The sequence below is a fragment of the Manis pentadactyla genome, chromosome 10 (genome assembly GCF_030020395.1).
Source record: "Manis pentadactyla isolate mManPen7 chromosome 10, mManPen7.hap1, whole genome shotgun sequence".
NCBI classification, from domain to species: Eukaryota; Metazoa; Chordata; class Mammalia; order Pholidota; family Manidae; genus Manis; species Manis pentadactyla.
In genome coordinates, this window is record NC_080028.1 from 84,367,150 (window position 1) to 84,394,589 (window position 27,440).

The 27,440-nt window shown below is 51.4% G+C and overlaps 2 protein-coding genes and 1 long non-coding RNA gene across 9 annotated transcripts; 1 reads left to right on the top strand and 2 right to left on the bottom strand.

Moving 5' to 3' along the window:
* Positions 1 to 396: 396 nt before the first annotated feature.
* ZNF668 (zinc finger protein 668) lies at positions 397 to 25,772 on the bottom strand. Of its 7 annotated transcripts, none has more exons than XM_057487158.1 (6): positions 25,461 to 25,771; positions 24,567 to 24,721; positions 22,997 to 24,407; positions 22,769 to 22,914; positions 6,382 to 7,050; positions 397 to 5,975 (listed from the first exon to the last, which is right to left on the bottom strand). In XM_057487158.1, exons 4-6 carry the CDS (start codon positions 22,849 to 22,851, stop codon positions 4,763 to 4,765), a joined length of 1,965 nt encoding a protein of 654 aa, XP_057343141.1. In that variant the 5' UTR covers positions 22,852 to 22,914; positions 22,997 to 24,407; positions 24,567 to 24,721; positions 25,461 to 25,771; the 3' UTR covers positions 397 to 4,762. The 7 variants fall into 7 exon arrangements, with proteins under 7 accessions (XP_057343141.1, XP_057343142.1, XP_057343143.1 ...); XM_057487159.1 differs by having other exon boundaries at positions 22,997 to 23,236; positions 24,188 to 24,721; XM_057487160.1 differs by having other exon boundaries at positions 22,997 to 24,721; positions 25,461 to 25,623; positions 25,726 to 25,748.
* Positions 12,951 to 21,862, top strand: ZNF646 (zinc finger protein 646). Its single transcript, XM_057487156.1, is given in 6 exon segments — positions 12,951 to 13,296; positions 14,512 to 18,961; positions 18,963 to 19,035; positions 19,038 to 19,098; positions 19,100 to 19,808; positions 19,811 to 21,862. Coding segments are annotated over 5 exon segments (5,385 nt in total). The 5' UTR covers positions 12,951 to 13,296; positions 14,512 to 14,590; the 3' UTR covers positions 19,982 to 21,862.
* LOC118933235 (uncharacterized) lies at positions 21,999 to 22,641 on the bottom strand. The gene is made up of 3 exons (XR_005033047.2): positions 22,504 to 22,641; positions 22,317 to 22,421; positions 21,999 to 22,030 (listed from the first exon to the last, which is right to left on the bottom strand). It is a non-coding gene; the product is annotated as an uncharacterized LOC118933235 (long non-coding RNA).
* Positions 25,773 to 27,440: the final 1,668 nt, after the last annotated feature.

Below are 27,440 nucleotides of genomic sequence, written 5' to 3' on the forward strand. Positions count from 1 at the left end.
GTAATACAGAATATTAGAATAAAGAACAGAAACAATTATGATCATCTCAATAAACACAGAAAATACATTTGACAAGATCCAACATACTTTCATTATAATAAGAAAGCTTAAGAAGCTAGGAATTAAAGGGAACTTCTTGCTTATTATCAAAGGGCATCTATGAAAAACTCATAGTTAACATTATACTTAAATGGTGAAAGACTGGTTATATCCCCCATGAGATGAGGATGTCAGCTCCCTGATGTCTGCTCCCTTTAACACTGTACTAAAAGTTCTAACCTAGGCAATTAGGCAAGAAAAAGAAAGAAAAGGCATCCAGATTGGAAAAGAAGTAAACTATCTCTATTTACAGATGACATGATCTTGTATACAGAATATCCTTAGGAATCCACACACAAAAATTATTAGAGCTAATAAACTAGTTCAGCAAGGTTGCAGAATACAAGTATAATGTACAGAAATCTATTGTATTTCTTATCACTAGCAATGAACAATTCAAAAATGAAACAAAACAATTCCATTTAAAATAGCAACAAAAGGAATAAAATATGTAGATATAATTTAACAAAGGAAGAGTAAGATTTATACAATGAAAACTATAAAACACTGTTGAAAGACATGAAAAACCTAAAGAAACTAAAAATCATCCCATATACATGGATCAAATTTAATATTGTTAAGATGGCAATACACCTGAAATTTATGTACAGATTCAAGACAATCCCTATCAAAATCCCCACTGGTTTCCTCTGCTTTTTTGCAAAAATTGAGAAGCTGATCCTAAAATTCATATGGAAATGCAAGGGATTCAGGAAAACAAACTAATCTTGAAATAGAAGAACAAGTTGGAAGACTCACAGGTCCTGATTTTAAAACTTACTACAAAGCTACAGTAAGCAAAACAGTGTGGTACTGGCATAAAGAAAAGTATACATATAAAATAAAAATGGAAGTCCAGGAATAAACCCTCATATTCACATAGTTTATTTCAAACAAGGTCAAGACAATTCAATAGAGAAAGAATAGTCTTTTTAACAAATGGTGTTGAGACAATTGGATATCCATATGCAAAAGAATTAAATTTGACTCTTACCTCAAGCCATAGACAAAAATTAACTTAAAATGGACCAAAGACCTAAATGTGAGAGCTTTTAGCTATAAAGCTTTATCTTATAAAAACCTTTATAAATTTTAAGCTTGTAAGTTTATAACTAAGTTATAACTCTTGGATGGGGAGGGGATGACAACATAGGCATAAGTCTTCATGACATTGGATTAGGAAATGGCTTCTGAAATATGGATCTCCAAACACAGGCAACAAAAGAAAAAAAAAGATAAATGGGACATCATCAAAATTAAAAACTTTTATGTTTCAAAGGGCACTAAGGAAGAAAAAACACAACCCACAGTGGGAAAGAGTTTTTGCAAGTCGTAAGGAACCTTTATCTAGAATACATAAAGAACTCTTACCACTCAACAGCAAAATGTCAAACAGCCCAATAAAAAATTGGGCAAAGGACTTGAATAGACATTTGCTCAAAGATGATACACACAAGATCAATAAGCACACTAAAAGATGTTCAACATCATTTGCCATCAGGGAAATACAAACCTAAACCACAAATTCACACTCACTAGGATGGCTATAATAAAAAAGACAGGTAATAATAACATCAGTGAAGATATGGAGAAATTGGAACATTGTTGGTGGGAACGTAAAAAGGTGACACCACTTTGGAAAAGTCTGACAGTTCCTCAAATGGCTAAACATAGTTACCAAATGACCCAGCAGTTACACTCCTAGATACATACACAAGAGAATTGAAAAATATGTCCACCCAAACTTGTACGTGTATGTTTATAACAGCATTATTCACAATAGACAAACAATGGAAACCCAAATGTCCATTAATGGGTAAATAGATTTTTTTAAAGTGGCATATCCATACATTGGAATTTTAACTGACATTAAAAAGGAATGAAATATGTGCTACAACATGGATAAACCTTGAAAACATTATGCTAAGTGAAAGAAGCCAGTTACAAAAGACCACATATGGTATGATTCTATTTGCATGAAATGTCCATATTAGGCAAATCCAGAGACATAGAAAGTAGGTGAGTGACTGACTAAGGCTGAGGGAAAAGAGTTGGGGTTGGAGGTGATAGGGAGTGAGAGCTGAGGGGTATGGAGTTTTAGGGGGATGAAAAGATTTCTAAAATTAGATCGTGATGGTTGTATAACCCTGTGAATATACTAAAAAACACTGAACTGTACACTTCTAATGGGTTAATTTTATGGCATGTGACTTACATCTTCACAAAGCTGTTAAAATAATTTTTTAAAGTTAGACTGAGTCCTCAGAGAGCAGGAACCAGGGTGTCAGAAAAGGGGGACCAAGAGATGGGTGGGTTGTTTGGGCCCAGAAAGGGAGCAGAGGTTGGGGTTACCTTCTGAACATCCAGAGGACCCACTCGTTCTTCACTGCAGATGGATCCCCAGTGGTATCTGTTGATTAGTGTATATGGTATCTTTGAACCAATTTTAAAAAGGTGCCTCCTCATACCAGAGGAATCATCTTGCTCAAAGTCACAAAGCAAGTTCGTAGTAACCAAAGTTCCCCTGCTTCTAATCCTCTAGTCCAGTCTCTGATTTTTTGCTGGAGCCGCCCTTCAGACTTTTGGTCCCAGCCTGGGCAAGCAGGAGGCCTGCAGTCAGTGCTTGTCTTGTTCTGGGTATGGGTATGGATAGTGAATGTCCTTGGCCAAACTGGTGCCCTCTTCCTGCAGTCATGGCACATTGGCCCCTTATTCTGCTATGGAGAAGTGGAATGAGGGCCTGAACATGACAACACTGAGTGAGGTTCCTGACATCAGGGGAATATCTGCTACTTCTGTTCCTGCTGCTACCTGGTAAACTGTCCTAGGCAAAGGCCAACTGCTGCCAAGTGCCCCATGACTGGCATGTGGGCCTGGAGATAAGCTGCACTCTTGTCACTTCTCCGGGCTGCCAAATTGGTGGCCCCCAAGTCTAGAGAAGATACGAGCATGAAAAGAAGGATCAGCTTTACTCTGACCTTTGGCTTTGTTTCAGCTTATAAATGCTTAAGGCCCTAGTGACTGGAATTTATAAACCAGAATCAGTTCTTGAGTAGCCTTCTAGAAACAGTCTCTAGGAATTTGAGCATTTATGGGTAATTAGGCCCAAATGGGAGCATACTAACCACACTGCTTTGCATCTTGGTTTTCGCACTTGACATATTTTTTAGCTATCTTTCAACAGCATAGATTGATAAGCCTGATTTTTAAAAAAAAACAGCTTCATAATATATTTTACAGTGGCTAGCGTTATTAGTCTTTTGTAATGGACATTTAGGGAGTTACAGTATCACAAATTTTGCCTCACTGAACATTTTTTATCTTTAATCTTGCCATGGAAGTGGAAAAAGAAATCTGTGGTGTAAATTCTTTGAGATGTACTTGTCAAGTTAAAGGATGTCATTTTTTCGATAAACATGATGAAAGCATCTTCCCCAAGAGGCTGGTACCAATTTACACTAAATGTAGGGCCTCTTTTTATCTTTTGGCCACTGAAAAATTACTCACAAGTTCTGTAGCTTTCTCAAGTATGGATATATCTATAGAGTTATTTAACAGCCTAACCTTTCCCACTGATTTGAATAATCATATTTATCATAAATTCCCAGAAATAGTCAGGGTTGTCTCTAAACCTTCTTCCCCACTCCATAAATTAATTTATTCCTATGCCAATAATATCCTGTTTTTACTCCTGTTCTGTGGTGTTTATTGTGCTGTGGTGTTTATTTAGTATGTCAAATACATCACTTCCACTGTTTAAAAAAAGAAAGTATTGCATAAGAACTTTGGGTTTTCAAGGTTTAAGAAAATCCTTTTTGGTGGCAATGAACTCAAGGATTAAACTAGGGAGAATCAACATCTTTTAATGTCTTTCCATTCAGGTACATGGGTTGTGTCTCCATTTGGTTAGGTCTTACAACCTTCAGGACAGGTATCATTTTCTTCATGTAAGTCTTCCATGTTTCTTTTAAGGTTTATTTCTTTGTAATTTATGGGTTTTGTTGTTATTAGGAGTGGGACTCTCCCCCCCCTCAAGTTTATTTTCTAATCTGTTACTGTATATAGGAAATACACTAATTTTGGGCTTCAATTTATTATCTGTAAAAGGATAGAACTACTCAGTACTTAAAAGATTCCATGGTCAAATAACTATAAGCTAAACAAAGCTAAATAGATTTGTTCATTGTAGAACTTATCAATGACTTTAATACACTTTTGATTAACATTTTTGATTACCAAGAATGCCCAAGAAGGATGTAGGGAATTTCCTGTACTTACTAGACTGTAGAATCCTTTGTTACAAGATATTCTTCAAACACTTCCAGAAACAATGAACACAAAGGCTGTTATAGTTTCTAATCTGCCAATCCAGGGGTCTCCATTGAACCTTATCGGATACCCCAACTCCAACTCCCTTACCCCCAGCCAGAACACAGAAGGCAACCCAATGTCAAAGTGAATGCTTTAATGAGTATTGCTCAGAGAAGCCATGTCTCTCAACAGCTGCTGCCAGCCTCCACTGTCCCTAGCTCTGTTAGGAAAGTGAACTAGCTGCATGGGGGGCAGGGATCTGGAGTCTAAAGAGTAAGCTGGGCAAAAGGAGGTTTAGGAGGCAACTTGTGAGGGCTGGGCTCCTGGGAGTGCGGCTGAGGGGGCATGGGCCTCAGGCTGGCCCCTCCTCAGGCATTCCTAGCAAAGCCACAAGGGGCTCAAGAGGTGTGGGGCTCCCAGTGGGCACAGGGTGAATGCGCTCATGCTTGCGCAGGTCGCTGGCACTCAAGAAGGCCTTGGGGCAGTGAGGGCAGGTGTAGGGGCGCACAGAGCTGTGGGTGCGGCCGTGCTTCCGCAGCCCAGCTCTGTCTGAGAAGCTCTTGCCGCACTGGGTGCAGGGAAAGGGCCGGAGCTCTGGGTGTGAACGCTCGTGCCGTCGCAGTAATGTCAGCGTAGAGAAGGTCTCCTTGCACTCCCGGCACACAAACTGTGGTGGCTTCTCGTCAACCTCTTCACCACCTGCCTCGCCAGTCCCTTCCAAGGGACCAGGAGCCTCTCCAACCCCAGCATCTTGGCACTCCACATGCTCCACCGTCATGCCCACCACCTGCCATTGGGTGGCCATTACACCACCTGATTCCGGGGGCAGCCCGAGAAGCCCTGCTGGAGTGTCCCCTAGCCCTGCACCTGCTGCCGGGGCCACTAAGCCCTCACCTGCCACACTGACAGGCAGTGCCAGTCCCACTACCAGCTCCTGTTGCGGGGGAGCTCCTGCGGCCTCACTACTTCGATGGGTCCGCTCATGCTTCCTCAGGCTTGACGAGACCACAAAGGACTTCCCGCAGGCATTACAGTGGAAGGGCCGCTCACCCGAATGCACCCGGCTGTGTTTAGTGAGACTGGCTCGCTCGGCGAAGGCTCGTCCACACTCCTCACAGCGGAAAGGCCGCTGGCCCGAGTGCACCAACGCGTGGCGCTTGAGATCCCAGGACGCCACGAACGTCTTGTCACACTGCAGGCACTTGAACGGTCGGTCACCTGTGTGCACCCGCCGGTGCATGGCCAGGTCCGCCGGCTGCCGGAAGTCTTTGCCGCACTTCTCGCAGCGGTAAGGCTTCACGCCCTCGTGCGCCCGCTGGTGGCGCCGGAAGCTTGAGGGGTCGGAGAACATGCGGCCGCAGCGTGGGCACAGGAAGGGCTTCTCGCCGGAGTGAGTGCGTTCGTGGCTCTGGTAGGAGCTGAGCTGCGTGAAGCCTTTGCCACAGGCGGGGCAGCGATAGGGCTTCTGAGCCGCATGGATGCGCTGGTGGCACGTGAGTGAGGACGAGCGGGAGAAGCTCTTCCCGCACTCTGAGCAGAGAAAGGGGCGCTCGCCAGTGTGGGACCTGTGGGAATGTGGGGGCCCGGAGTGAAGGTGGCAGGTCTATCACCTGAGCCCGCTGCCTGTCTGTACCGTAGGTTGGAGATCCTCTCACATCCCTAAGGGCCACAGGGCTGCACCCCAGTATTAGAAACGTTCAGGTCCCTCTGCATACCAAAGACCAGTCCCACTCGTACCTTCTGGGTTCCACAGAGATCCTCAGTGGCTCAACTTCCAGCCCTATCCCCTTCCCCGCTCTCCAGGCGTCAGGGCCAGTCACACCCCACATGCATTCTCCAGGGCTCCACCCTAATGCAGATGCCTCCCCCACCCAGGGCTCCACCCTAATGCAGATGAGCCCAGCCACCCTCGCCTGAACTGCCTGCGCTTTCCCAGCCGCCAGGTGCCCTGGCCCCAGCACAGGCGCTCACCGCTCGTGGTTACGCAGGTCCTTGAGCTCGGCGTAGGCCTTGCCGCAGCGCTCGCAGCCGTAGGGCCGCAGGCCAGCATGTGTGCGCCGGTGCTTGCGGAACACCGAAGGGTCAGCGAAGCTCTTGCCGCAGTCTGCGCAGGCATAGGGCCGCTCGCCAGTGTGACCCCGCTGGTGAATTTTGAGCTTGGAGAGCGCACCATAGGCCTTGGGGCAGTGGGTGCAGCGGAAGGGCAGCTCGCCAGCGTGCGAGGCTAGGTGCACACGCAGGCACACGGGCTGCATGAAGCGGCGGCCGCACTCGGGGCATGGGAAAGGCTTCTCACCTGTATGGCTGCGTCCGTGACTGCGCAGCTCGGGTGCCGTTTTGTAGGCCTTGGGGCACAACGGGCATGCATAGGGCCGAGGCTTAGCCGTTGTACCTGACATCTTGTCCCCACTGGCATCCTCTGTTTTGGGTTCTGCCTCCGGCTTCAGCTTCACCTCAGACACCTCCTCTGCAGAGTCTACAGGCCCATGTGTGGCAGCATGGCGCGCTGCCCTGGGTGCATTTGGAAACGTCTTGGTACAGGACAGGCACTTGTAGCGGCGACCAGAGCGCTTGTAGCCAGGGCCTGGGGACCGGGCCTCCACAGACTCCACCTCCATGGCCTTGATGGACAGGGCTTTTCTGCAAGAGAAGTAGACAGAAGCCACATCCCTCTACCATTCTCCAACACATATCTCCTCAACAAAGCCCTTGTGAAGCCTCAGAGGGGAGCCCTATCTTATTTGCATTTCTCACCCTCACCAACACATCCTTCCTTACAAATATTCATGGCTCTGACACTGTGCTCAGGCCTCCTCTCCGAGCTTCATCGATGAATTGGACCTGACTTCAGTGGAGCTAAGGTAAGAGGCTAGGGTCATCAAACTATTCACCTAGCACTTCCCTCCCCAGCCTTGGCTTTTCCAAACCCTGTAACATTCCCAGAAGATCCCAGATTCCATCTATTTCACCACCTTCCTTCTTCAGCTCAGCATCCAAGGCCTGTGCCAGGACACAGGCTGTGACCCAGATGTGGGTCTGACCTGAAGGTCTCTGAGTGCCCAGGGAAGACAGAGGTAGGTCCAGAAGAGGGTGGAACCAGTGAGCTAAATGTGGTTTTGGCACTGTTTGTCTAGAAGTGATAGGTCCCCAGCGTGTGTATCTTCTTTTCCTTCTGGTTGAATTCAGTAGAAAATCAACCAGGTTTCAGAAGCAGCAACTGTTCATACAGAATTCTGTTCACACAGCTGTAAGGGCCTCCACCCAAGACTGGAATACTGGTCTACCTTCTGCTCTGGAATCACTGTTGGGCTACTGCTTCTATAGCTCTGGTAATGGTTACTCTCAAGGCAGCTTGAGCCATTGCTGGCAGCCATTGCTAGGAGCCTCTGAGTCATAATTAATGTATCTGATCTAGCCTTGGCCTCCTGGGACACTTGCTCTAGCAGAGGCCTCTTCTTTCTCAGTTCAGAATCCAGATACCCTCTGCCCAACTGCTCCTGGGGAACATGGCTGAGAGAAAATAGGATTAACGGCTGCATTAGTTTTAACACCAGCTCATCCTCCTTGGGGGATGAGGAGAAGATTATGACAGATCCATTTAAGGGGTGTTCAGCAGCAGCTGCTGTGGGCAGCTGGGGTGGGGGAAGGGACACTGCTGTGAAAAGGGAAAGGAGCCAGATGTGCAAGAAGCTAGGTTGGGAGGTAGGAGGCCTGAATTCTAGTGCTCCTTTCTAGGCCTGTTTCCTCATTTGTGTACCTCAGGGATTGGTGCCTTCTAAGTTATGACCCAGAGAGGTCACAGGAGCCCCTGGGGTGAGTGGCAAGGGATGCATCTTTAGAGTCAGAACCCTGGTGTTATCTGGTGGCCTTGCCTCAGTCCCCAACTCCTACACGCATAACTGTAGTGTGCAAAGGCAGCTGGAGTCTTCTCCTAAAGTACTATGTGATGCCCTGTCGCCTGCTCAAGAACTTTCCTTGGCTTCCATTACACCACACAAGTTTCCAGGTCCTTCCTGGCTGTTACAAATCCTACGAATCCTTCCTTTGAGACCCACTTTCCCAGGAAGCTCTTCCTGTATGTCTCCTTTGGTTTTTGGCCCCAACCTTACACAATCTTGTTCCACCCTCAGCTTGGTTTTCCCATTCTTCCCACTAAACCAGGGATGAAAAGTAAGAGTCCAAGGCCCAATGTTCTGCATGGTTTGAATTCCGTTCCTCTGGGGATGGGAGACTATGGGGATCCCTTCCTATCTCTAAATGGGGCAGTCACTACCTCCCTTCTGGACCATCTCTGAACAGTCCGACTGACAGTTTCTCCTTAATCATGATAGGTCACATTTACTGAGCACTTGCTAAATAACAAGCAGTAACCTAAGCTCTTCACATGTAACCCACTTAAACTTCATGTTGACACCATGAGAAAAGTTCTGTTATGATTCTTCTTCACAGATAAGGAACTGAGGCCCAGAGACACAATATAAATACAGCATTATGGTTAAGTGTACTGCCTCTGAAGCCAAGCTGCCTTCCTTACTTCCTTGCTCTGTATTATTTATATTTACTTCATTCCAAAAGACTTCAGTTTTCTCATCTGGATAATGGAGGTAATTAGAGCACTTACCTCACAGGGTTGGGTAAGGATTGAATGAGATAAGAATAATTACTGCCCTCAATTACTGAGTCTTCTAGAGTCAGACACTTTGCTGGATGTGCTTCCTTATTTAATTCTCTGTTAGCTTCCTGAGATAGGATCATTTAATGAATGAGATGAACCGAGGTTCCAATAGGTTTAGTGACCAGCCCATGGTAACACAGCTAGCAACTCACAACTGAGACTTGAATTTAACTTGACTTGAGTTGTTGGGCCCTTGCTTGGTCATCTGGGCCCTCTCAGACTTGTCTGCTGCCTGAGCCAGCCTCACAGGGACCGGAATCCTGAGTTCAAATCACACTTTTGTCTTCTTTCATCCCTGTAGAACCCCTGCCTTAAAGTGAGAGCCAGCACCTCTCAGAGGGCTGGACCCATGGGTCTGAGTTCTGGGCTTCAGTCTTCCTGTGAACCAGAAACCAGATAGCTGGAGGGGTATATCTCTCCTCCTAAGGCACTTATTGGGGAAAATGGTCCCAGCAGGCACTCAGCTCCATGAACAGCAGAAGGCCAGGTAGGCTTGGCCCCTGTCTAAAATACCTCTCACTTCACTGTTCACCGAGGACTCTGCCACCCATCACTCCCTAGAGTTTCTCCAAGTCAGGTCTGTGAACCCCCTGCATGAGAATAATCATCCAGAGAATGTGAGGCAGGACTCAGAAACCTGTACTTTAAATACTACTCTCTGGGTCATTCTAACCAAAACTCAACACTTAACCACATATCACAAGCTTCCAAGAGAGATGCATTTTTACTGTCTCTTTTTCAAATATGGAGATTAAGGCCCCCATTACAGAAAAAACTTGCACAAGGACCCGTAGCTAGTCAAGGAGCCTAGACTCAAACTCAAGTCTTCAAGGCCCCGGGCTGGGCTCTTTCTCTACCAGTCTGCATTCACTTAAGGTTTATTAGACAAATCATAAGACTTTCCACTGCTCCTAGGACAAAGATCAATTATTCTTTTCAAGGGCCAGCAAGTCCCTGGCAGATCTAACTCATGCCTATTCACCTTCCACTCCGCTTTCCTAACTCACTAGGCTCCACTCATAGAGTCTCCCTTCCCCAAAGAGCTCAATTCCTTCCCACTTCAGGGACCTGGTAGTTCCCTCTGCCAGCACCACTATTCCCCAAGGATTTTTGTGTAGCTGTCTTTTTTATTTCATCTGAATCTAAGTGTTCTGGCACCTCAAAGAAGGCTTTCCTAACCACTTTTCTTAATAATCTCTGCACTCTTGCTAATCACTCTCTATCCCCCTAACTTTTAATTTTCTTTATGGTGCTTATCTGACCACATTCCCTTCAAGCTTACTGTAGGCCAGGTACCATTCTAAGCATTTATATGTATTACTCAAGCTAAGCCTTTTTTAAAGGATCAAATGCACGCATGAACAGAGGAAAGGTCATGTGAGGCCACAATGAGAAGACGGACATATGCAAGCCAGGAAAAAAAGTCTTCTCCAGGAACTGAGTTGGCCAGTATCTTGATGTTGGACTTCCCAACCTCCAGAACTATGAGGAGTAAATTTCTGTTGTTTAATCCACTCAGTCTGTGGTTTTCTGTTAAGGTTGCCTGCATAGACTAAGTTAAACAGTACTATTTCCCCCCATTTTACAGACAAGTATACTGAGGCACACAGAAATGAAGTAACCAGTCATGCTCACAGCCAGTATTCAAAGCCTGGTGGTCTGCCTCCCAAATTTCTTCTCTGTCCCGTGATTAGTGCTTTGATAGCACTTAACACACTTTAAAGCTTGGTTGTTAATTCTCTGTCTCTAGGCTAGCAAAAAGCCGGGAATCTTTATTATTCTGTATCTTCTACACTGAGAACTATGACTGGTGCTCTAAAAGAAACTGAACAAATCAATCCCTGACATGGAATTGAAACCCAGGTCTATACCCTTTTCTCCCCCAATAGTGGGCAATTGTGAGAATGACCATCAACAACTATTGACTGAATTTCTCTGTCTTTAGTTCATGAGGTACAAATATGGCCCGAGTGTCCCACAGTGGGTTCATCGCTCTGGTGAGAGAGGCTTGTCTTTGCTTCATTACTGGCTTAGAAGGGCTATGCTGTCCACTGCCTGAACAGGCTGTAAACACCGGATGCACAAATTCCCAGACAGTTTAGGCTAGGACCCTGCAAGCAGGGAGTAGGTGAAAAAGTCAATTTTTACCCTCTCTGCACCTTAGTCTCCGCATGTCTAAACAAGTAGTTACCAATAGGCCTCACAGGCCATGAAAAACCTGGCGAGAGGATGGGTGGGAAACTGGGTACCGTGCAGAGACGAGAGCTCATCATCTCCTAAAGCCTTCAATCTGGTCAATTCACAGCCAAATCCCAACCTACCATACCAGTCTCAGCTCCAGCAGCAGTTCCCCCTCTGGACAGCGACCTAAGCTCCAGCCACAATTCTCAAACTTACTCACCTAAATGCATCTCCACATGCAGCTCCCTCTGCCTCGGGAGCCCTTGCTTTGCCTTCTCCCCTGGGAAAAAACTCTCTTGCATCCTTCGAATACCCGCTTCCCTAATGCCCTCAGAATCCTTCACATGCTGTAGAGTCCATGGGTCTCAGTTTTCTTATCAGTAAAATGGGGTCTCTGGGGTATGTGAGAGTCTGAAGGGTGTTAGGGCCTACCAGACGTGCTGAGCAGGGGCTGAGAGTTGGAAAAACCCTACGCTTCTAGCTCCCGGCAACCGTCTAGATGTTGGTGCCTCCGCCAGACAGACAACCCCACAGGGCAGGGCCCTGGACTGACTCGTCTCGGAATAAATCCTGGGAAAACACTGTCTCGAGAATGTGGCAAGAAAGAATGAAGAATGAAAGAATGAACAAATGAATGGACTGGGCACCGGACGCAGGACAAAGGCCTGCAAATGGCGTTCTCTAGGACCGCGGAAGTGGCAGCGAGGACCTAGCCGTGGAAGGGGGCCCGCAGGCACAAGGAAATTCGCCAGGCCGGCAGCGCGCCTGGGACAAAAGCCCGCAACTTGGCGTTCTCTAGGACCCCCGGGCCCGCAGTGCGCAAGGCGGGCAGCCGCGCCAGCCGAGCCCAAGCGTTCGTAGCAGCCGTCTCGCAGGGCAGCCGGCGGGTTCTAGGACCCGCTGGGCTTGTCGCCGGCTTGAGCCCTCCCGGGGTCGCACTCCTTCGCCCCGCCCGCGTTGCTCGCGCCCGGCCAGCCCCATCCGCCCTCGGCACACACAGGGAAACTGAGGCCTGCTCGGATTGGGTCCGTGCTCAGGCCGCTCGATGGTCCCTGGGGATTCCAGCCGGCGTTTCCTACCTGAACGGACTTGGGCTGACTCCGTGGCTCCGGCGGCAGCTCCACTCACCGACAGAACCCGGCACACTAGAAGAGAGGGGCCGGCACTAGGACCCAGCGGGGGGGAGAGGTGAGGGATGGGAGGCGGGGCCAGCGAGCGGAAGTAAAAGAGAGCTTTCCCGGCTAGGAAGGAAGTTTCCCGGAGCATCCCCAGCCAACGGTGGCGGAGAAATACCTTGCAAGGGGTTCCTGTGGGTGCTTATGACAGGGGACCCCGGACAGATTTACGGGTATACACTGGGCTATTGCTAGGTTGGAGCCAGACCACCAAGAACTGGCAGGTGGGAGGAGAGGAAGGCTATGCTCAAGCTTTGTACTACCCAAGTCCGTTTATAATCCACATTTTCCTTAATAGAAGTGAACGACGCTCCCTCCATTTGTCTTGGGAAGTTTTTCAGGGAACTCTAACGAAAAGTGTCGCTGAAGTACTAAGACCAGAGCTGCAGAATCATTTTTATCCTGCACTTAGCCAAAAGTGCGTAGGGAAGATTTTAGTGGCTCTTGCCGGAAGTGTGGCTAAGGTTAGTGAGAAATAACACTGGTTTTTGACCTACATAGGCGGGGTCAGAGCCTCGTTTTAGCTATTAATCACTTAGCGCCGAAAGTGTTCCTGGGTAGAACTGCCGCTTGGAGGCGGGACAGGAAGTGTTCTCCAGAAGGAGGTTTCGTGGGGAAGCTTTTGCGGCTAGGACACTTCCTGTAATCTAGTAACAATAGGAAGTGTCCGCGGAGCCGGAGGTAGACTCCCGGCTCATGTAAGCTGCGGCCTTTTTCTTCTGTCTCCTTCTCCCCCTTCTCATGGCCCTCTTTCCCTCTCCTCCTGCTTCCCAGGATCCCTGGCGGAGTGTGTGTGTGTGTGGGAGCGCGAGAGTCCCCACCAGGCACCCATTGGGACGCGCGGCTGCAGTTAGGGTGAGGGTCCCACTGCGCAGGCGCGCTCCCGTTCGCGGTCCCCCACGGACGTACCCGCGGCGGGAACAAGAAGGGGCTATCCTTGCGAGGTAGGGGGTCTTAAGAGGATATTGACCGAGGAGATGAGTGAGGCTAGAGGACCTCACTGGTTATTGATCAGGAGAGGGGACTCGAGCGAAAAGGCGTTGTGGGGGAGAATTCGAGGAGCAGATTCAGTGAGGGGGTTTAGAATAGGAGTTAGTTGTCTTGGGATCTCATGGGAGTGGAGAATTAAGAGAAGGTGAAGGTGATGTAGGAAGCACGGTAACCTGCTATGGAGAGAGCAAGGGCTTTAGAATGAAGATTGCCTGTGTCAGTGGGTTTGCTTGTGTGTAAACAGGGATAACAGGCATTGCAGTCTGTTTTGAGGATTAAGTGACACAATGAATATTCCTCACTTAGAACAGTGCCCAGCACGTGGCAATGCTCAGCATGTGTTGCTGTCATCATCAGTATTGACAGGAGGCAGAAGAAAAAAATGGATGGTCAGGGTATTGTGGAGAGGAGGTGTGGGAAAGAAAAAGGGTATGAAGAACAACCAGAAATGGGATGGAATTTCCAAGATGAAAGATTGGGTTCAGGGGAAGTAGGTGAAGGAAGTGGCCAGAGTCTTGAAGATCTTGTGACCCTGAAAGGAATAGGGGAGGTGAAGGAACAAGCCAGCCTATTCTCTGAAGGGGGGGCATCTAACCACACCTCTCAGGCCCTCCGCTGTCAACTGTAGAAAAATGCTATTTTTTTCAGTGCCTCTAGGCTATTATTCTCTTGCTGAGGGGTAAGGCAGGGAGGATTGGACTTCTTTAACTGAAGGTCTTAGAAAAGGTTCAGGTTTTCTCTTAAGATGTCACAGGAGATAGGTTGTTTGTTTCAGAATTATAGAGAAGAGATGTTTAGGGGACAATGAGTCTTTTGGGACTTGGTCTGACAAACAGGGTAATCAATCTGTGCAGAGATAGCTTGCAACCTTCTATGTTTTAGTTTCCTATGTATACCTCTAGGCATCAGTTAGGCCTAGGAGAGCTCCCATATTTGGGGAGCTTGTGTGCAGAAAGGCCTATCCAGTAGAAAGTAGGTCCCTGGGCACTGCTATTTGGGGAACTTCTCTGTGACCCTTAGTGAACTTGTGGCTTGTAAGAGTCAAGAGGCAAAGTTAATTCAGGCCTCCTCTCTTCCTAGGCCTTGGCCCCACCACCAGAGGAAGATGTTGCCACCTGCCTGCTCCTCCTGAACTTACAGGCTTTTGCCATACTTCCCCATGGAGGACACACCCACCTCACTCAGCTGTTCTGACTGTCAGTGCCATTTTCCTAGCCTTCTGGAACTGTCACAGCACTGTGAACTGCTCCATCCATCTTCCAGCCAGGACAGTGGGGAGGCTGAGAGTATCCCTCGGCCCTACCGCTGCCAGCAGTGTGGACGGGGCTACCGTCACCCAGGGAGCTTGGTCAACCACCGCCGGACCCACGAGACTGGCCTTTTCCCATGTACCACCTGTGGCAAAGACTTCACCAATCCCATGGCCCTCCAGGGCCACATGAAGACTCATGCTCCTGAGGGCCACCCCAGGCACAGGCCCCCTGGCCGCAAGGAAACCACTCCATGCCTCCAGGGGGAGACAGTGTCCACTGACTCCTGGGGCCTGAGGCTTGGCCCTGGGGAAAGCTGGGAAAATGAGAAAAAACATGCTGAAGAGACACCTGGCAGTGAGTCTGGGCCTGACCCTAGGGTAGCTCTGAACACTTGGGAAGATCCACCCACCAGACAAAGAGAAGGCTGGGTTAGCCAGCCAGATCCTGAGGTGGGTGCAGAGGGCTTGGGACCAACCACCAACTCTACCGGAGCCCCACTGCTCCTCACCCCAGCCAACAGCCTCCTTAGCAATTTAGAACAATATTTGGCTGAATCAGTAGTGAATTTCACAGGGGGCCAGGAGTCCACCCAGTCCCCTCCAACTGAGGAGGAACGGCGGTACAAGTGTACTCAATGTGGCAAGACTTACAAGCATGCTGGGAGCCTCACCAACCACCGCCAGAGCCACACACTGGGCATCTACCCTTGTGCTATCTGCTTCAAGGAGTTCTCTAACCTCATGGCTCTGAAGAACCACTCCCGACTCCATGCTCAGTATCGGCCTTATCAGTGTCCCCATTGCCCCCATGCCTTTCGGCTCCCTCGAGAGCTGCTGGAACACCAGCAATCCCATGAGGGTGAAAGGCAGGAGAGGCTATGGGAAGAGAAAGGGATGCTCACCACCAATGGGCACACAGATAAGCACTGCCAAGACCAACTCCCTAATACACATATACCGAATGGCTCTGGGAACCTCAGCACCTCTGGGGAACTGGAGGACAGTGGCTTGGAAGAGTACCGGCCTTTCCGTTGTGGGGACTGTGGCCGTACTTACCGCCATGCTGGGAGCCTCATCAACCATCGCAAGAGCCACCAGACAGGTGTCTACCCCTGTTCCATCTGTTCCAAGCAGCTATTCAATGCAGCTGCCCTCAAAAACCATGTGCGGGCTCATCACAGACCCCGGCAAGGAGCTGGGGAAGATGAGCAGCCCTCAGTGCCACCAGCTCCCCTGTGTCTGACTGAGATTACCCATAAAGAGAAGGAGATTCCCACCACCCTGGACCACCGGCCCTATAAGTGCAGTGAGTGTGGTCGGGCTTACCGACACCGGGGGAGCCTAGTGAACCACCGTCACAGCCATAGGACAGGAGAGTACCAGTGTTCACTGTGTCCCCGGAAGTATCCTAACCTAATGGCCCTGCACAACCATGTCCAGGTACATTACAAGGCTGCTCATTGCAACACAGGCCCAGAGGTTAAGGGTCCCCCCAGCCACCTCAAGGTGGAGCTCCCACCTAACTCAGTGGGAGCAGAAGCAGCCCCACATACAGAACAAAGACGTAGTTGTGAACATGAAGAGGAGGCCATTAATTCCCCTCCAGCAGCAGACAGTACAGCATCACAGATATGTAGCACGTGTGGGATGCTCTTTGAAGATCCTGAGAGCCTTGGACATCACAGCCAGACCCATGGGGAAAGGGAAAACAGCAGGACAGAGACGAGGGTGTCACCTCCTCGGGCATTTGCCTGCCAAGACTGTGGAAAGAGCTATCGCCATTCAGGCAGCCTTATCAACCATCGGCAGACCCATCAGACTGGGGACTTCAGCTGTGGAGCTTGTGCCAAGCACTTCCACACCATGGCTGCCATGAAGAACCATTTGCGCTGCCACAGTCCACGGTGGAGCAGGTGGTACTGGAGGCAGGCTGGCAGTGCGGGTTGTGAGGGAGAAGCCAAGTGCCCATCAGGAGAGAACTGGGCCCAGGAATTGGAGGACAAAGAGGGCCTGGACTGTTCTCAAGACCCTTCAGGGGAAAGTCCTAGTGGAGCTGAAGGCAACTTGGAAAGTGAAGGGGGCTCTTTGCAGGCTGAAGTTGAAAGGGACAAATGTGGACTTGAGAGGCATAAGGCCTGTTTCCAGGGTGATAAAGCAAGCAGAACCACTGAGGAAGGGCTCGAAAAGAAGGAGGCCTGTTTCCTTGACAACTTTGACTTCCCAGGCAATGAGGAAAGCAGTGGGACTCGCTTCGATGATGGCCTCCCTGGGGTGGATAAAGACCAGAAACCAGCTGCTGGCCAGCTCAGCTCCTCTTCCCATGCTACTGAAGCCGTCACTGGCTGTCAGGCTGAGGTCTCATACACGTGTCCTGACTGTGGGCATTCTTTTCCCCGCGCCACAGGCCTGAGCCACCAGCCCTGCCACCCACCAGGCATCTATCAGTGTTCCCTCTGCCCAAAGGAGTTTGACTCTCTGCCTGCCCTACGCAGCCACTTTCAGAACCATGGGCCTGGGGAGGCAGCCTCAGCACAGCCTTTCCTCTGCTGCCTCTGTGGCATGATCTTCCCTGGGAGGGCTGGCTATAGGCTTCACCGGCGCCAGGCTCATGACTCCTCTGGCATGACTGAGGGCTCGGAGGAGGAGGGGGAAGAGGAAGGGGCAACAGGGGCAGCTTCCACCCACAGCCCCACACTGCAGCCATCAGAGGCAGAACTGCTGAATCAGCTGCAGCGGGAGGTGGAGGCACTAGATGGAGCAGGTTATGGACACATTTGTGGTTGCTGTGGTCAGACCTATGATGACCTGGGGAGTCTGGAGCGTCACCACCAAAGTCAGAGTTCTGGGAACACCACAGACAAGGCTCCCAGCCACCTTGGAGAGTCAGGTGATGCCACCAGAATGGCTGCAGATGGTGTCTTTGAGGGCACAGTGACCTCTCTGTCTGGGGAGGGTGGAGACACAAAGTCTGGAGTGGTTGTAGGTGCCATGGTTGTAGACACCCTTTGTATGCAGGGTAGGGAAAGTTCTCTGGAGACTCAGCCCCGCCCCTTCCGTTGCAACCAGTGCGGCAAGACCTATCGCCATGGGGGCAGCCTGGTGAACCACCGCAAGATCCACCAGACCGGAGACTTCATCTGCCCCGTCTGCTCTCGCTGCTACCCAAACCTGGCTGCCTACCGTAATCATCTGAGAAACCACCCACGCTGCAAAGGGTCTGAGCCCCAGGGGAGTGCCACCTCAGAGGCAGGAGGCAGCAGTAAGCCCCAGAACCTGGCAGGAGAGGGGTTGGTGCAGTCAGAAGAGGGGAAGTTCCAGGCAGAGCTTAAAGCAGAGCCCCTGGAGGAGGTGGCAAATACGAAAGAAGAGGTATGGAAGGAGATTCCTGTGAAGGGGGAGGAGGTGGAGCCAAGGTTAGAGACTGCAGAGAAGGGCTGCCAGACTGAGGCTAGCTCTGAGCGGCCCTTCAGCTGTGAGGTATGTGGCCGGTCGTACAAACATGCCGGCAGCCTCATCAATCACCGGCAGAGCCACCAGATTGGCCACTTTGGCTGCCAAGCCTGCTCCAAAGGCTTCTCCAACCTCATGTCCCTCAAGAACCATCGACGTATCCATGCAGATCCCCGACGCTTTCGCTGCAGTGAGTGTGGCAAGGCCTTCCGCCTGCGGAAACAGCTGACCAGCCACCAGCGGGTCCATGCTGAGCGGGGTGGGGGTGGGGGCACCCGAAAGCTGACCCGGGAAGATCGGCCCTTCCGGTGTGGGCAGTGTGAGCGGACCTACCGCCACGTAGGCAGCCTTCTGAACCACCGGCGCAGCCATGAGACAGGCCAATACAGCTGTCCAACCTGGCCTAAGACCTACTCCAACCACATCATTCTAAAGGACCACCAGAGGCTGCACTCAAAGAGCCACAAGTGGCGAGCAGGGCGATCCTGGCAGGCAGCTATGTGCTGTGCCCTCTGTGGCCAGGGCTTCCCTGGCCAGGGATCTCTGGAGCGGCACCTGAGAGACCATGAGGAGACTGAAAGTAGTCAGGGAGGCCCTGAGGGCAGTGAGGGGTACCTGATTAATGATCAGAGACCACAGGACAGATCAGGTGGTACTGAGTCAGTACCCCAGCTGGAAGATGGAGCCATGAGTTCCAGGGAGCAGAGTCAGAGTCCCATCAGGGCAGCAGGTTCAGAAGCCACAGAGTCGGTGTTCCAGGGCATGGGGAAAGTAGGTGGGTGGCAAGGAGATGGGGGACCAGTGAATCATAAAGATTGGGTTCCTGAGGGTACTGACCAAGCCAGATGAGTCAGAAGTCAATGTTCCCAGGAGTCTGTGCCACATTGGCAACAGCCAGCTCAGTGACCTAGTCTGTATCACATGGATAGCTGGGATAGTGGAAACACCAGCCCTCAGCTCCAGCTAGAGCCACCCCTTTTCCTGCAGCCATTGTGGCAAGACCAACTGCCAATTGGAAGGCCTCTTAAACCACAACAACACCCACAAGAGAGACCACCACTATTGCCTGCTCTGCTGCAAGGAGTTCTTGAATTATGTGGCCACTAAGAGCCACACAGCTGCCCAGACCTTTGCCTGCTCTGACTGTGGAAAGGCCTTTCAGTCCTGCCAGGAACTAGCCAGCCACCTGCAGACTCACGCCAGGGGCCTCAGTCAGATGCCACCCCAGGTAGAAGAGGCCACAGGTTCCAAAGCTGGGACTGTGGAGGATAAAATAGATCTCCCTGGCCAAGGGAAATCCCAGAGGGCCCTGTCAGAACTCTCCAGAACCCCAGGAAAGAGTGCTGGGAGAGCTAACGGAGGGCAAGGAGGAAAGTCCACAGTGGCTGAAGACGAGGAGTGACCCTTCCGTTGTGCCCAGTGTGGGCGTTCCTATCACCATGCCGGTAGCCTGCTGAACCACCAGAAGGCCCACAGCACTGGGCTTTACCCTTGCTTCCTCTACCCCAAACTTCTCCCCAACCTACTGCCCCTTAAGAACCATGACAGAACCCATACGGACCCCAAATGCCACTGCTGTGACATCTGTGGCAAGGCCTTCCTAACAGCTGCCTGGCTGGAGGGCCATGGGCATGTCCATGCACCCCGGGAGGGACCTTTCAGCTGCCCCCAATGTCCCCCCCCCACTTCTGCTGCCAAGCCAGCTTCCTGCAGCACCAACAACGGCACTGGGAGGCGTGGACGGTGAGCAGCTCTGGTTATGGGGCATGGATGGGCTTGTGTGGAGGATTCAGGGCCCCAGAAGAGGTGGGCATGTGGTGGAGGGAAGGCCTGTTCCCAGATGGGTAGGGGAGCAAGGAGTGAATGGAGGACCACATGGATTCCCAGAGAGGGCTCAGAGCTTGGATATGGAGCGAGAAAGTGGTTGGAGGGTGCTGCCTTTTGGGCTGCTGAGATCTGCATCCCTGGGTCAGGTAGGTGGCGTAGTGGGCAGGGGTGGGGTGTGGAGTGGGCACAGGCAGGGGCAGCTCTCTGGGCTCCTGTGCCAAAGCCACAGAGGAATAGTCTTTTTGGGGAGGGGAGGTACCTCTGACATCTGGAAACCCTCCTAAACCAGCCAGTGATGATTTCCAGAGAAAAAGGTGGTCTAGGTTCTGCTCTTACCTGTAGTAGGCAGAGAGCCAGAGAATGAGGATTGGGACATGGGAGGCACCCCAAGACTGGACCGTTTTGTAGCTTCATTGCTGACCTGGCCAGGGAAACTGGGTCTCTGGTTGGCATCCAGCTCCCTGTCCATCTTCCCCTGTGCTGTCTCTCTTGTTCTTCCTTCTCTTTTCTTGGAAACTACTTTTTCTATCAGTATTGCCCCATGTCTCTTCTTCCCTCTAGTTAACCCTTTCTCCCTCTGCAGTATATCTCTTTTAGGACCCAGCCAAACCAACTTTTCCACCTACATACCCCGCTGCCCACCAGTGCCCTTTAACTGGAGAACTGAGTCACACATAATTGTTCCTTTGATGCCAGGCCCAACTATAGCAACAACAGTCTTTAGCCCCTATTTCCTGGCCTCTATCAGGATAGTCTTCATGGAAAGTCACCTTGCCTAGCCCTGCTGGAGATGAGGCTATAGAGGAGTGGGGCAGCCTGTTCCCTCAGCAGGCCCTGGATGTGTGCCCTGTACCTGCTGTAATCAGTAGCCCTTCTCCCAGGGCCCATTGCATTTAGTGGCCACCAGTGTGGGTGTCCCTGAGATGGTGAACCCTTGACCAGAGATTGTCTGGGAAGGAGGGGGTGGTGGGTGAGAGTCTCCTGAGAGACCTGACAAGATGGCTTTCTGCATAAAAGATTTTGTGTGACCTTTAGGGAATGAGCAAAGAGCCAATTAGCCAGGTCTGGGAAAATGAATGGGAGTTCTCACATAGGCCTCTGGGGCCATGGGCTCGGGGGATGGCCTATAGGGCTGGGGAAGTAGGGGACAAGCTGTGTGGAGTTTGCCCCCTCAGTGACCTCTCTCTCTCCCCAGGAGCCCCAAAAGCACCAGCAGCAGGCAGACGGGACGTGTCATTTCCTCCTCCATCCCCCTCAGCCCCACTCCTGGACCTTTCACCCCAATGGCCTGCAGACCTCAGCTTCTCCCTCTGAAGTTCAAGTCTCCAAAGATCACCACACTGGGTAGTGGGGCGGGTTGCAAGGAAAAGTTTGATATCCATGTTTTGCTCAGGAGTACTTTGGCGTCCCCATCTCTTGTTCTTCTCTCCTATGAGGAGGACCCAAATCTGGCTTCTTCAAGAAGGGGGTGAGGTGTTCCTCATGTCCCTGACCTTGAAAGACCTCCTTCCCCCAGCCTTTGTCACCATGGTCTTCTGTGTGACTAGCCCTGTAAGAAATCTGGTGCCAGGCTCTGCCATGATGCTGGGCCACCCTCACCAGCCAGATTCCAACATCAGGGAGAGGCAGATTCAGAGAGAGCCACAGGTGGGACTGTTGCCTGTGGGAGGGGAGCCTTTTGCTACAATTTGTAACTTATTTTCTAAAGTCTATTTTGTAACAATTTATTTAAGTTTTAAAGGAAAATTGCTCCCCGCCAAAAAAGAAATTTCCAAAGTACAAGGCTGGTGTGATTCTATCTGAGGGGAAGAAGAGGGAAAGCTGGGGATGTCCTTGTTGGGCAGCAGAGCTGGGTATGAGGAAGCATCCACAGGCATTATCTCCCTGTCCTTCAGGGTGGGGAGTAGGGGCAGGCGCCTTCCCTGAACCTGCTGGGCTGGTGGGCCTGCCCCAGTGCCTGGAATTGTGTGTGGGTGGGAGAATGGCAGAGGGGCAGGAGCAGTGATGCAGGAATTGCTTCACTGTATTTGCAGCATCTCAGAGCCACCTCTCAACAGCCGCCTGGTTTGCCTGTCAGGGAGAGGAAGGAGGGTGGAGTTGGCTTCATTCTTACAACTGTACCCTGTCCTCAAAGGAAGAGGAGGGAGGTGCTACTTAGCCCCCATGACAGATGAGAAAGCTATGGTTTTAAGAGGTTGAGGGGCCTGCCCCAAGTCACTGACGAATAAACAGAACTTGAATCCAGATGGGTCTGTCCACTACTACACCTCACCCAGGGCAGCCAGAGTTCAGTCAGAACAGATCTTTCCCTAGACCGAGAGGGAAGGGTCAGCAGGGAGGCCCCAGGGTCACATACTCATGTTGGCCAGGCAGCTTCCAGTCTCGGCCTCGGGCTCTGGCTCCTCTGCAAAATAGACCTGCCAGTCCAAGCTGCTGACCCAGTTCTCATAGGTGGGGAGGGCTGCGAAGACTGAAGGCCTTGTAGGGCCTTGGCAGGCATCTCCAAAGCTGTGTAGCCCAGCCAAGAACCATGTGCCTCTCACCTTGTACACCAGTGGTGCCCCAGACAGGCCCTGCCAGGGTTTAGGTGACACTGGATGACTTTCTGTTACCCCTAGGCAGCTACAGGTGGCAGAAGCAGCTAGGGGCTGGGTTGAGGCTCTTGCTCTTTGGGAGCCACTTTGCTGAAAAGCCAAGTTTCAGGTGACAGGCAGGTCCAGAGACCAAGTGTGGCAGAAGGTTTACATAAGTTGTAGGGTGAAGACACTAGGGGTCTGTGGGGTAAGGTTTGGAGGGGGATGGGCTCACCTCACAGTGGGGTGGCTCACCCACAACACTGGTACACACCATCCCTGGCAGGATGGGGATGCCATCACTTTCAAGGGTTGCATGCAGGCGGCTGCAGGCCCTGGGCCCCAAGAGGGTCACAGGCACTGTCTGAGGGAAGCTGGTGTCTGTAGGGCAAGGGAAAAGACCCAAGTTGCCCAGCATCCTCTAGGCTGAATGGACAGCTGCTGGCGGCTGTGTCCTACATACCTGCTCCTTGGGCCAGCCCCAGAATCCAGCCATGCTCTCCATCAGGCAAGTTGTGATCAGCATAAGGCAGGCACAGGGGCCGGAGGCTGGGGCCCAGTGTCACGGGTTGGGCCAGTAGTAGGAGGGCCACATCATAGCCCCCTTCCGGGTGTGTATAAGCCCCATGTAGGATGTTTCTTTAGGCCCCGCTCCTCTGGTCCAGCCCCCAACCCAATTCTCCATTCCTCTGGGGTCTGGCGCCTGTGCAGAGACAGCGTTGGGTGGCAAGTTTGCCAGCAAGGATGGGACACAAAGGTGAGGGAGCCAGGGCTCACCCTGTGAAGTAGTGGGCAGCAGTCAGCACCACCTCCTCTGACACCAGGGCTCCACCACAGGCCAGCTTCCCCTGGTGCTTCAGCCTGGCATCCCAGGGCCATGGGAAGGGGGCTCCTGCCTGGAGACCCTCTCTCAAGGATCCACAAGCTGAAACACATGGATTACATCGTCTGCCTTCTTACTGAGCACTCACTGCATGTCAAGGCCTTTGGTAACCGGTGTTACCAAAGGTAACTGAAGTTCCAGAGAGGTTAAGTGACTTTCTAGCTCAGTAACTACAGGTAAGTAGCTGACTTGGGATTCAAAAGCCAGGGCCTAAGCTTTTAACCCTGATGGTCCAGCTTCATGGGAGTGGCCCAGCTTATTGTTATCCTACCCCACCTGTCTTGCACCCCTGTGAGCTTGGACTGGTCCCAGAAATCCTGGCTCACTAGTGCTTCTCTTACCATCAAGACATAGATTGCTTCTGTCCCAGGAATTATTTTGCATTCAGTTTGCATGTTAGTCATTTTCCTGCCAGAATTTTGAAGGAGCCCTGCCTTGTCCAATCTCATCAGGTCTCTGCTTGGGAACTTGCTGCTTATCACAAAAACTTCTAGCCAGATCTCAGAGATTCCTCTTGTTACCTAAACTTGAAACACCTAAGATTCTGAAGCATCTGTGCCTTTCAGCCCTAAATGGGGTTGTTCCTATCGTAGGAGCTGAAAGGGGCTTTAAAAGCTGCCTAGATAGCTCCTTGCAGGGTGGATGCCCTGTATCAATTCTCTATTCCAAGCTGAAATTTGTTTCACTGTGGCTTCCACCTGCTGCCGAGAAGTCCTCAGGCAGGCCTGGGTATCCTCACATATTCCACTCCTGACAACCCCCTGCTCCTACCTACACAGCTGTCCTCATCACTGATCTCCAGGATCTCTGGACTCTGGGCCAGGAAGGCTGCCTCCTGAGCTCGAGCCTGTAGCCAGGAGCTGTGAGCAGCCATGTCTGTCAGCAGTACAGGAGTGTCTTCCTGGGCACAGCTTGATGTGAAACTGATGTTCCCAGCCTGAATCCACTGCCCATCAGGCTCACGGCAGAGCACAGGGCCTCCGGAATCTCCCTGGAGCCAGGCAGCGGAGTCAAAGACAGAAGCCTGAGCCTCAGCTTTGGGCAGACACCCTCCAACAGTGGCCCTTCCACCCATGCCTGTGGATTGAGTGCCCAGACCCAGACTAGGCCCCCTCCCCTTCTGCTTCTTTCCCCTGTCCTCCCATCAGACCTGACAGGGTCCCTGCACCCCAGGCTGGGTGCCCCCACACAGCATCCCAGGCTGGGCTGGGCTAGCCAGTAGCCGCTGATGCAACTGGTTGTAGAGACAGTTACAAGTGGGGCGGCTGATTAGACGCAGGCACAGATTCCTTAGGGTCCTGGGAGCTGGCAAAAGAGAGGGTTGGGGCTAGGGTCTGGGCTCCAGGGAGCAAGGGAGACAGGTCTGGGGGCAGGGACAGTGGCAGCCAAAGTTGTGAGCTTGGGCAAGTGGATCTCTGGGCTTCAGTCTGGGATAGTACTTACCATCATCAGTGTCCTGATCCCAGCCAGTGGCCCAGCAAGAGGTCCCAAAGAGGAAACGATGGGTGGGTTGGGGCAAGCAGAGGGGTTTGTGGACCATGGGCTGGGTGAGTTGTAGCAGGGCCAGGTCTGAGCCCTGGCTGTAGTGGTTATAGGCCCTGGGCAGCTGCAGAGCAGTCACCCCCACCTCCTCAGCCCCTGGGCTCAGACCCTCACGCTGCAAAGAACCCAGGACAACTGACCAGGAGTTCAGTTCTGTCACTGCCACCCTAGAAGGGGAGGGACAAGGCCCAGGTGTAGAGGGCAAAAGAAGGAAAGGACAGTGGCATCATGGGAGACAGCACAAGGTAGGTGAAAGATGGGAAAATACCAGCCTGTGGCTTTAAGTAAAGCCTTTCCTTCTCCAACCTGTTTTCTCATTTGTAAGGCTTCTACTATAACAGGTTGTTAAGATTACCTTGATGACATGTACCTGGCACATGGCATAGTCTCGATAAATGGTACTTCTGTTATTCTGGGGAAGGGATTGGTCTGGTGGGGTTTGGGGACAAATTGCCATCCTCCCCAAGGCCAGTAACACTGATTGATCCCAGCCATAACTCACTTTTCAAAACAGTGGGCAGCAGTGAGGACCCAGGTGTCTGCCACCAGGGACCCGCTGCAGATGTGGACCTCCTGCCTCCTCACACTGGCCTGCCACGGCCACTCACCAGGCACTGTGTTGCCTTCCTGAGGCTCAGGGGGGCCAGGGCCCCGCTGCCCACATGCTGTGGAGAGAGGTGGGTCAGGCTGATGGCAGGCCTCTGTCCTGCCCTCACCCCAGGCCCAACCCAGACCCAAGGCCCAGGCCTCACATCCCTAGAGCTTACCATGCTGAGCTGCTTGAAGACCTGGGAAGAGAGAGACACAGGTGAGACTTTGGGGAGCCTTACCTGCTTGACCCGGTCTTGGTGGAGGGGACAGGTTTCAGCGGATGGGCCCTGGGTCCTTACCTATGATTCTGTGGCTACCTCACCAGGTCCTCCCAAAATGAAAATATTTATGTGATGTCATGAAATAGCTTTTATTGGAACTTACTCAGAACATACACTCAATAATTAATTCTCCTCCCTTAGCTGTGTTCAGCACTCCTGGGCCTGAGGAGCAGGGCCTGGGGTTCTGCTTGGAACCAGTCCTCCTCCAGGCTTCAGAACTTCCGACTCCTGCCCCTACCACTGAGTCAGGGAGATGGGTGTGAATGTGTAAAGCATTAGCTTAATTGTGCTCTCAGCCACGGAGACCTAAAAGAAAGGATTAGAGGCTTGTGTCATGTCCAAGTGGGGGAGGGCTTGAAGAGGTTGAGACTCACTCCACCCTTGTTCTGACAACTTGGATTTCCCTCTTTCCAGAAGCCACCACTCTACCAAAAGGTCGTCTGCCCTGCCTCTTCCCCATAACCGGCCCACACAAACACACCCACTGAACATCTGAGCCACAGATGGGACATATGTTAAGGTAGGGAGACTAAAGCCAAAGAGCCCCAGGACTTGTCTTTCTGGCAGAAGGCAGGCAAATGGACACTGTTCCTGCAGAAAGACTAATCCAAGAAATTCACACCTATTTTGACACAGGTAGCCACATATACCTCCCCCCTACAGCCACGTACAATGCCACAGGCAGACTGTTGCCCCACAGGCAGATTCCCTCATGCACCAAGCTGCAGGGCCTGCTGGCCCAGAGGGTGACCCCTGCACCCCACCACACTACACGCCTGCCCACTCTGATGTGGGTGACTCACCCTCTGTGAGGACTCCTGCTCCCAGGATGAGAAGTCCTGGTCCCCGGCTCTGCCTCATATTGTCACAGGCTACTCTGCTGCCTGCGCTCTGATTTTCAGAGAAGCCATCTGAGTCTCCTTAGCTCCACCCCTGCTCCACCCCAAGTTGGCTGGGAGTCAGGTGTCATTGCTTTTCCTGGATTGAAAGCTAGCCAGCAGCTCCCAGCTTGGTGCTGTGTCTTTGTAACCTTCGGCTGTTCACTAACCCTCTCTGGGCCTCAGCTATGGCCATGGTTCAAATACAAATTCCCCACTTTAATACTTGAGTGACTCTGGACAGTTAGCCTGTTTGTATTTTATCTGAAAAACTCACTTATTGAACGTAGAAATGGCATAAACTTGCTTCCAGCATGGATGCTCTCCTTCTGGAGCTATGAAGGGTGCAGTGGGTAGGCCATCCCACTTCTCCAGCTTCTCCGCCTCTCTTCCAGGCCCAGGTTTGGGTGGATTTCACATACCTTCTCCCATCTTGCTTCAGAGGCAGCAGAGGCAGTGTAAACAGGGCCAGGTGTTGAGGGGCCAGGGCTGTCGCCTATTTGGTGGCTATGAGACTGGCAAATCTCAGTATGTTTCTGCCACCTTTCTGGGAAATAGGGTTACGGTGGTGCCCACCTTTCTCGCAGGTATTGGAAGACTTGATCAGGAGGGAGGGACACTCAGAGTCTGTCCTTTTCCTCTTCCTGACTTGTGAGGCCAACCCAGTCTGTTTGGACACCCTGACCCCAACACAGAGGCAGCTGTGGCCAGGGATAAGAACACAGACACTGG

Excerpts from the sequence above, each read along its gene's own strand:
- ZNF668 (XM_057487161.1), bottom strand. The coding sequence starts at position 22,851 with ATGCAACCCTTGAAAGTGATGGCATCCCCATCCTGCCAGGGATGGTGT. Across the intron at positions 7,051-22,768 it reads GTGAGCCACCCCACTGTGAG|AAAAGCCCTGTCCATCAAGG; the intron begins GTGAGCCCATCC and ends CTTCTCTTGCAG. Across the intron at positions 5,976-6,381 it reads GACCTGCGTAACCACGAGCG|GTCCCACACTGGCGAGCGCC; the intron begins GTGAGCGCCTGT and ends ACATTCCCACAG.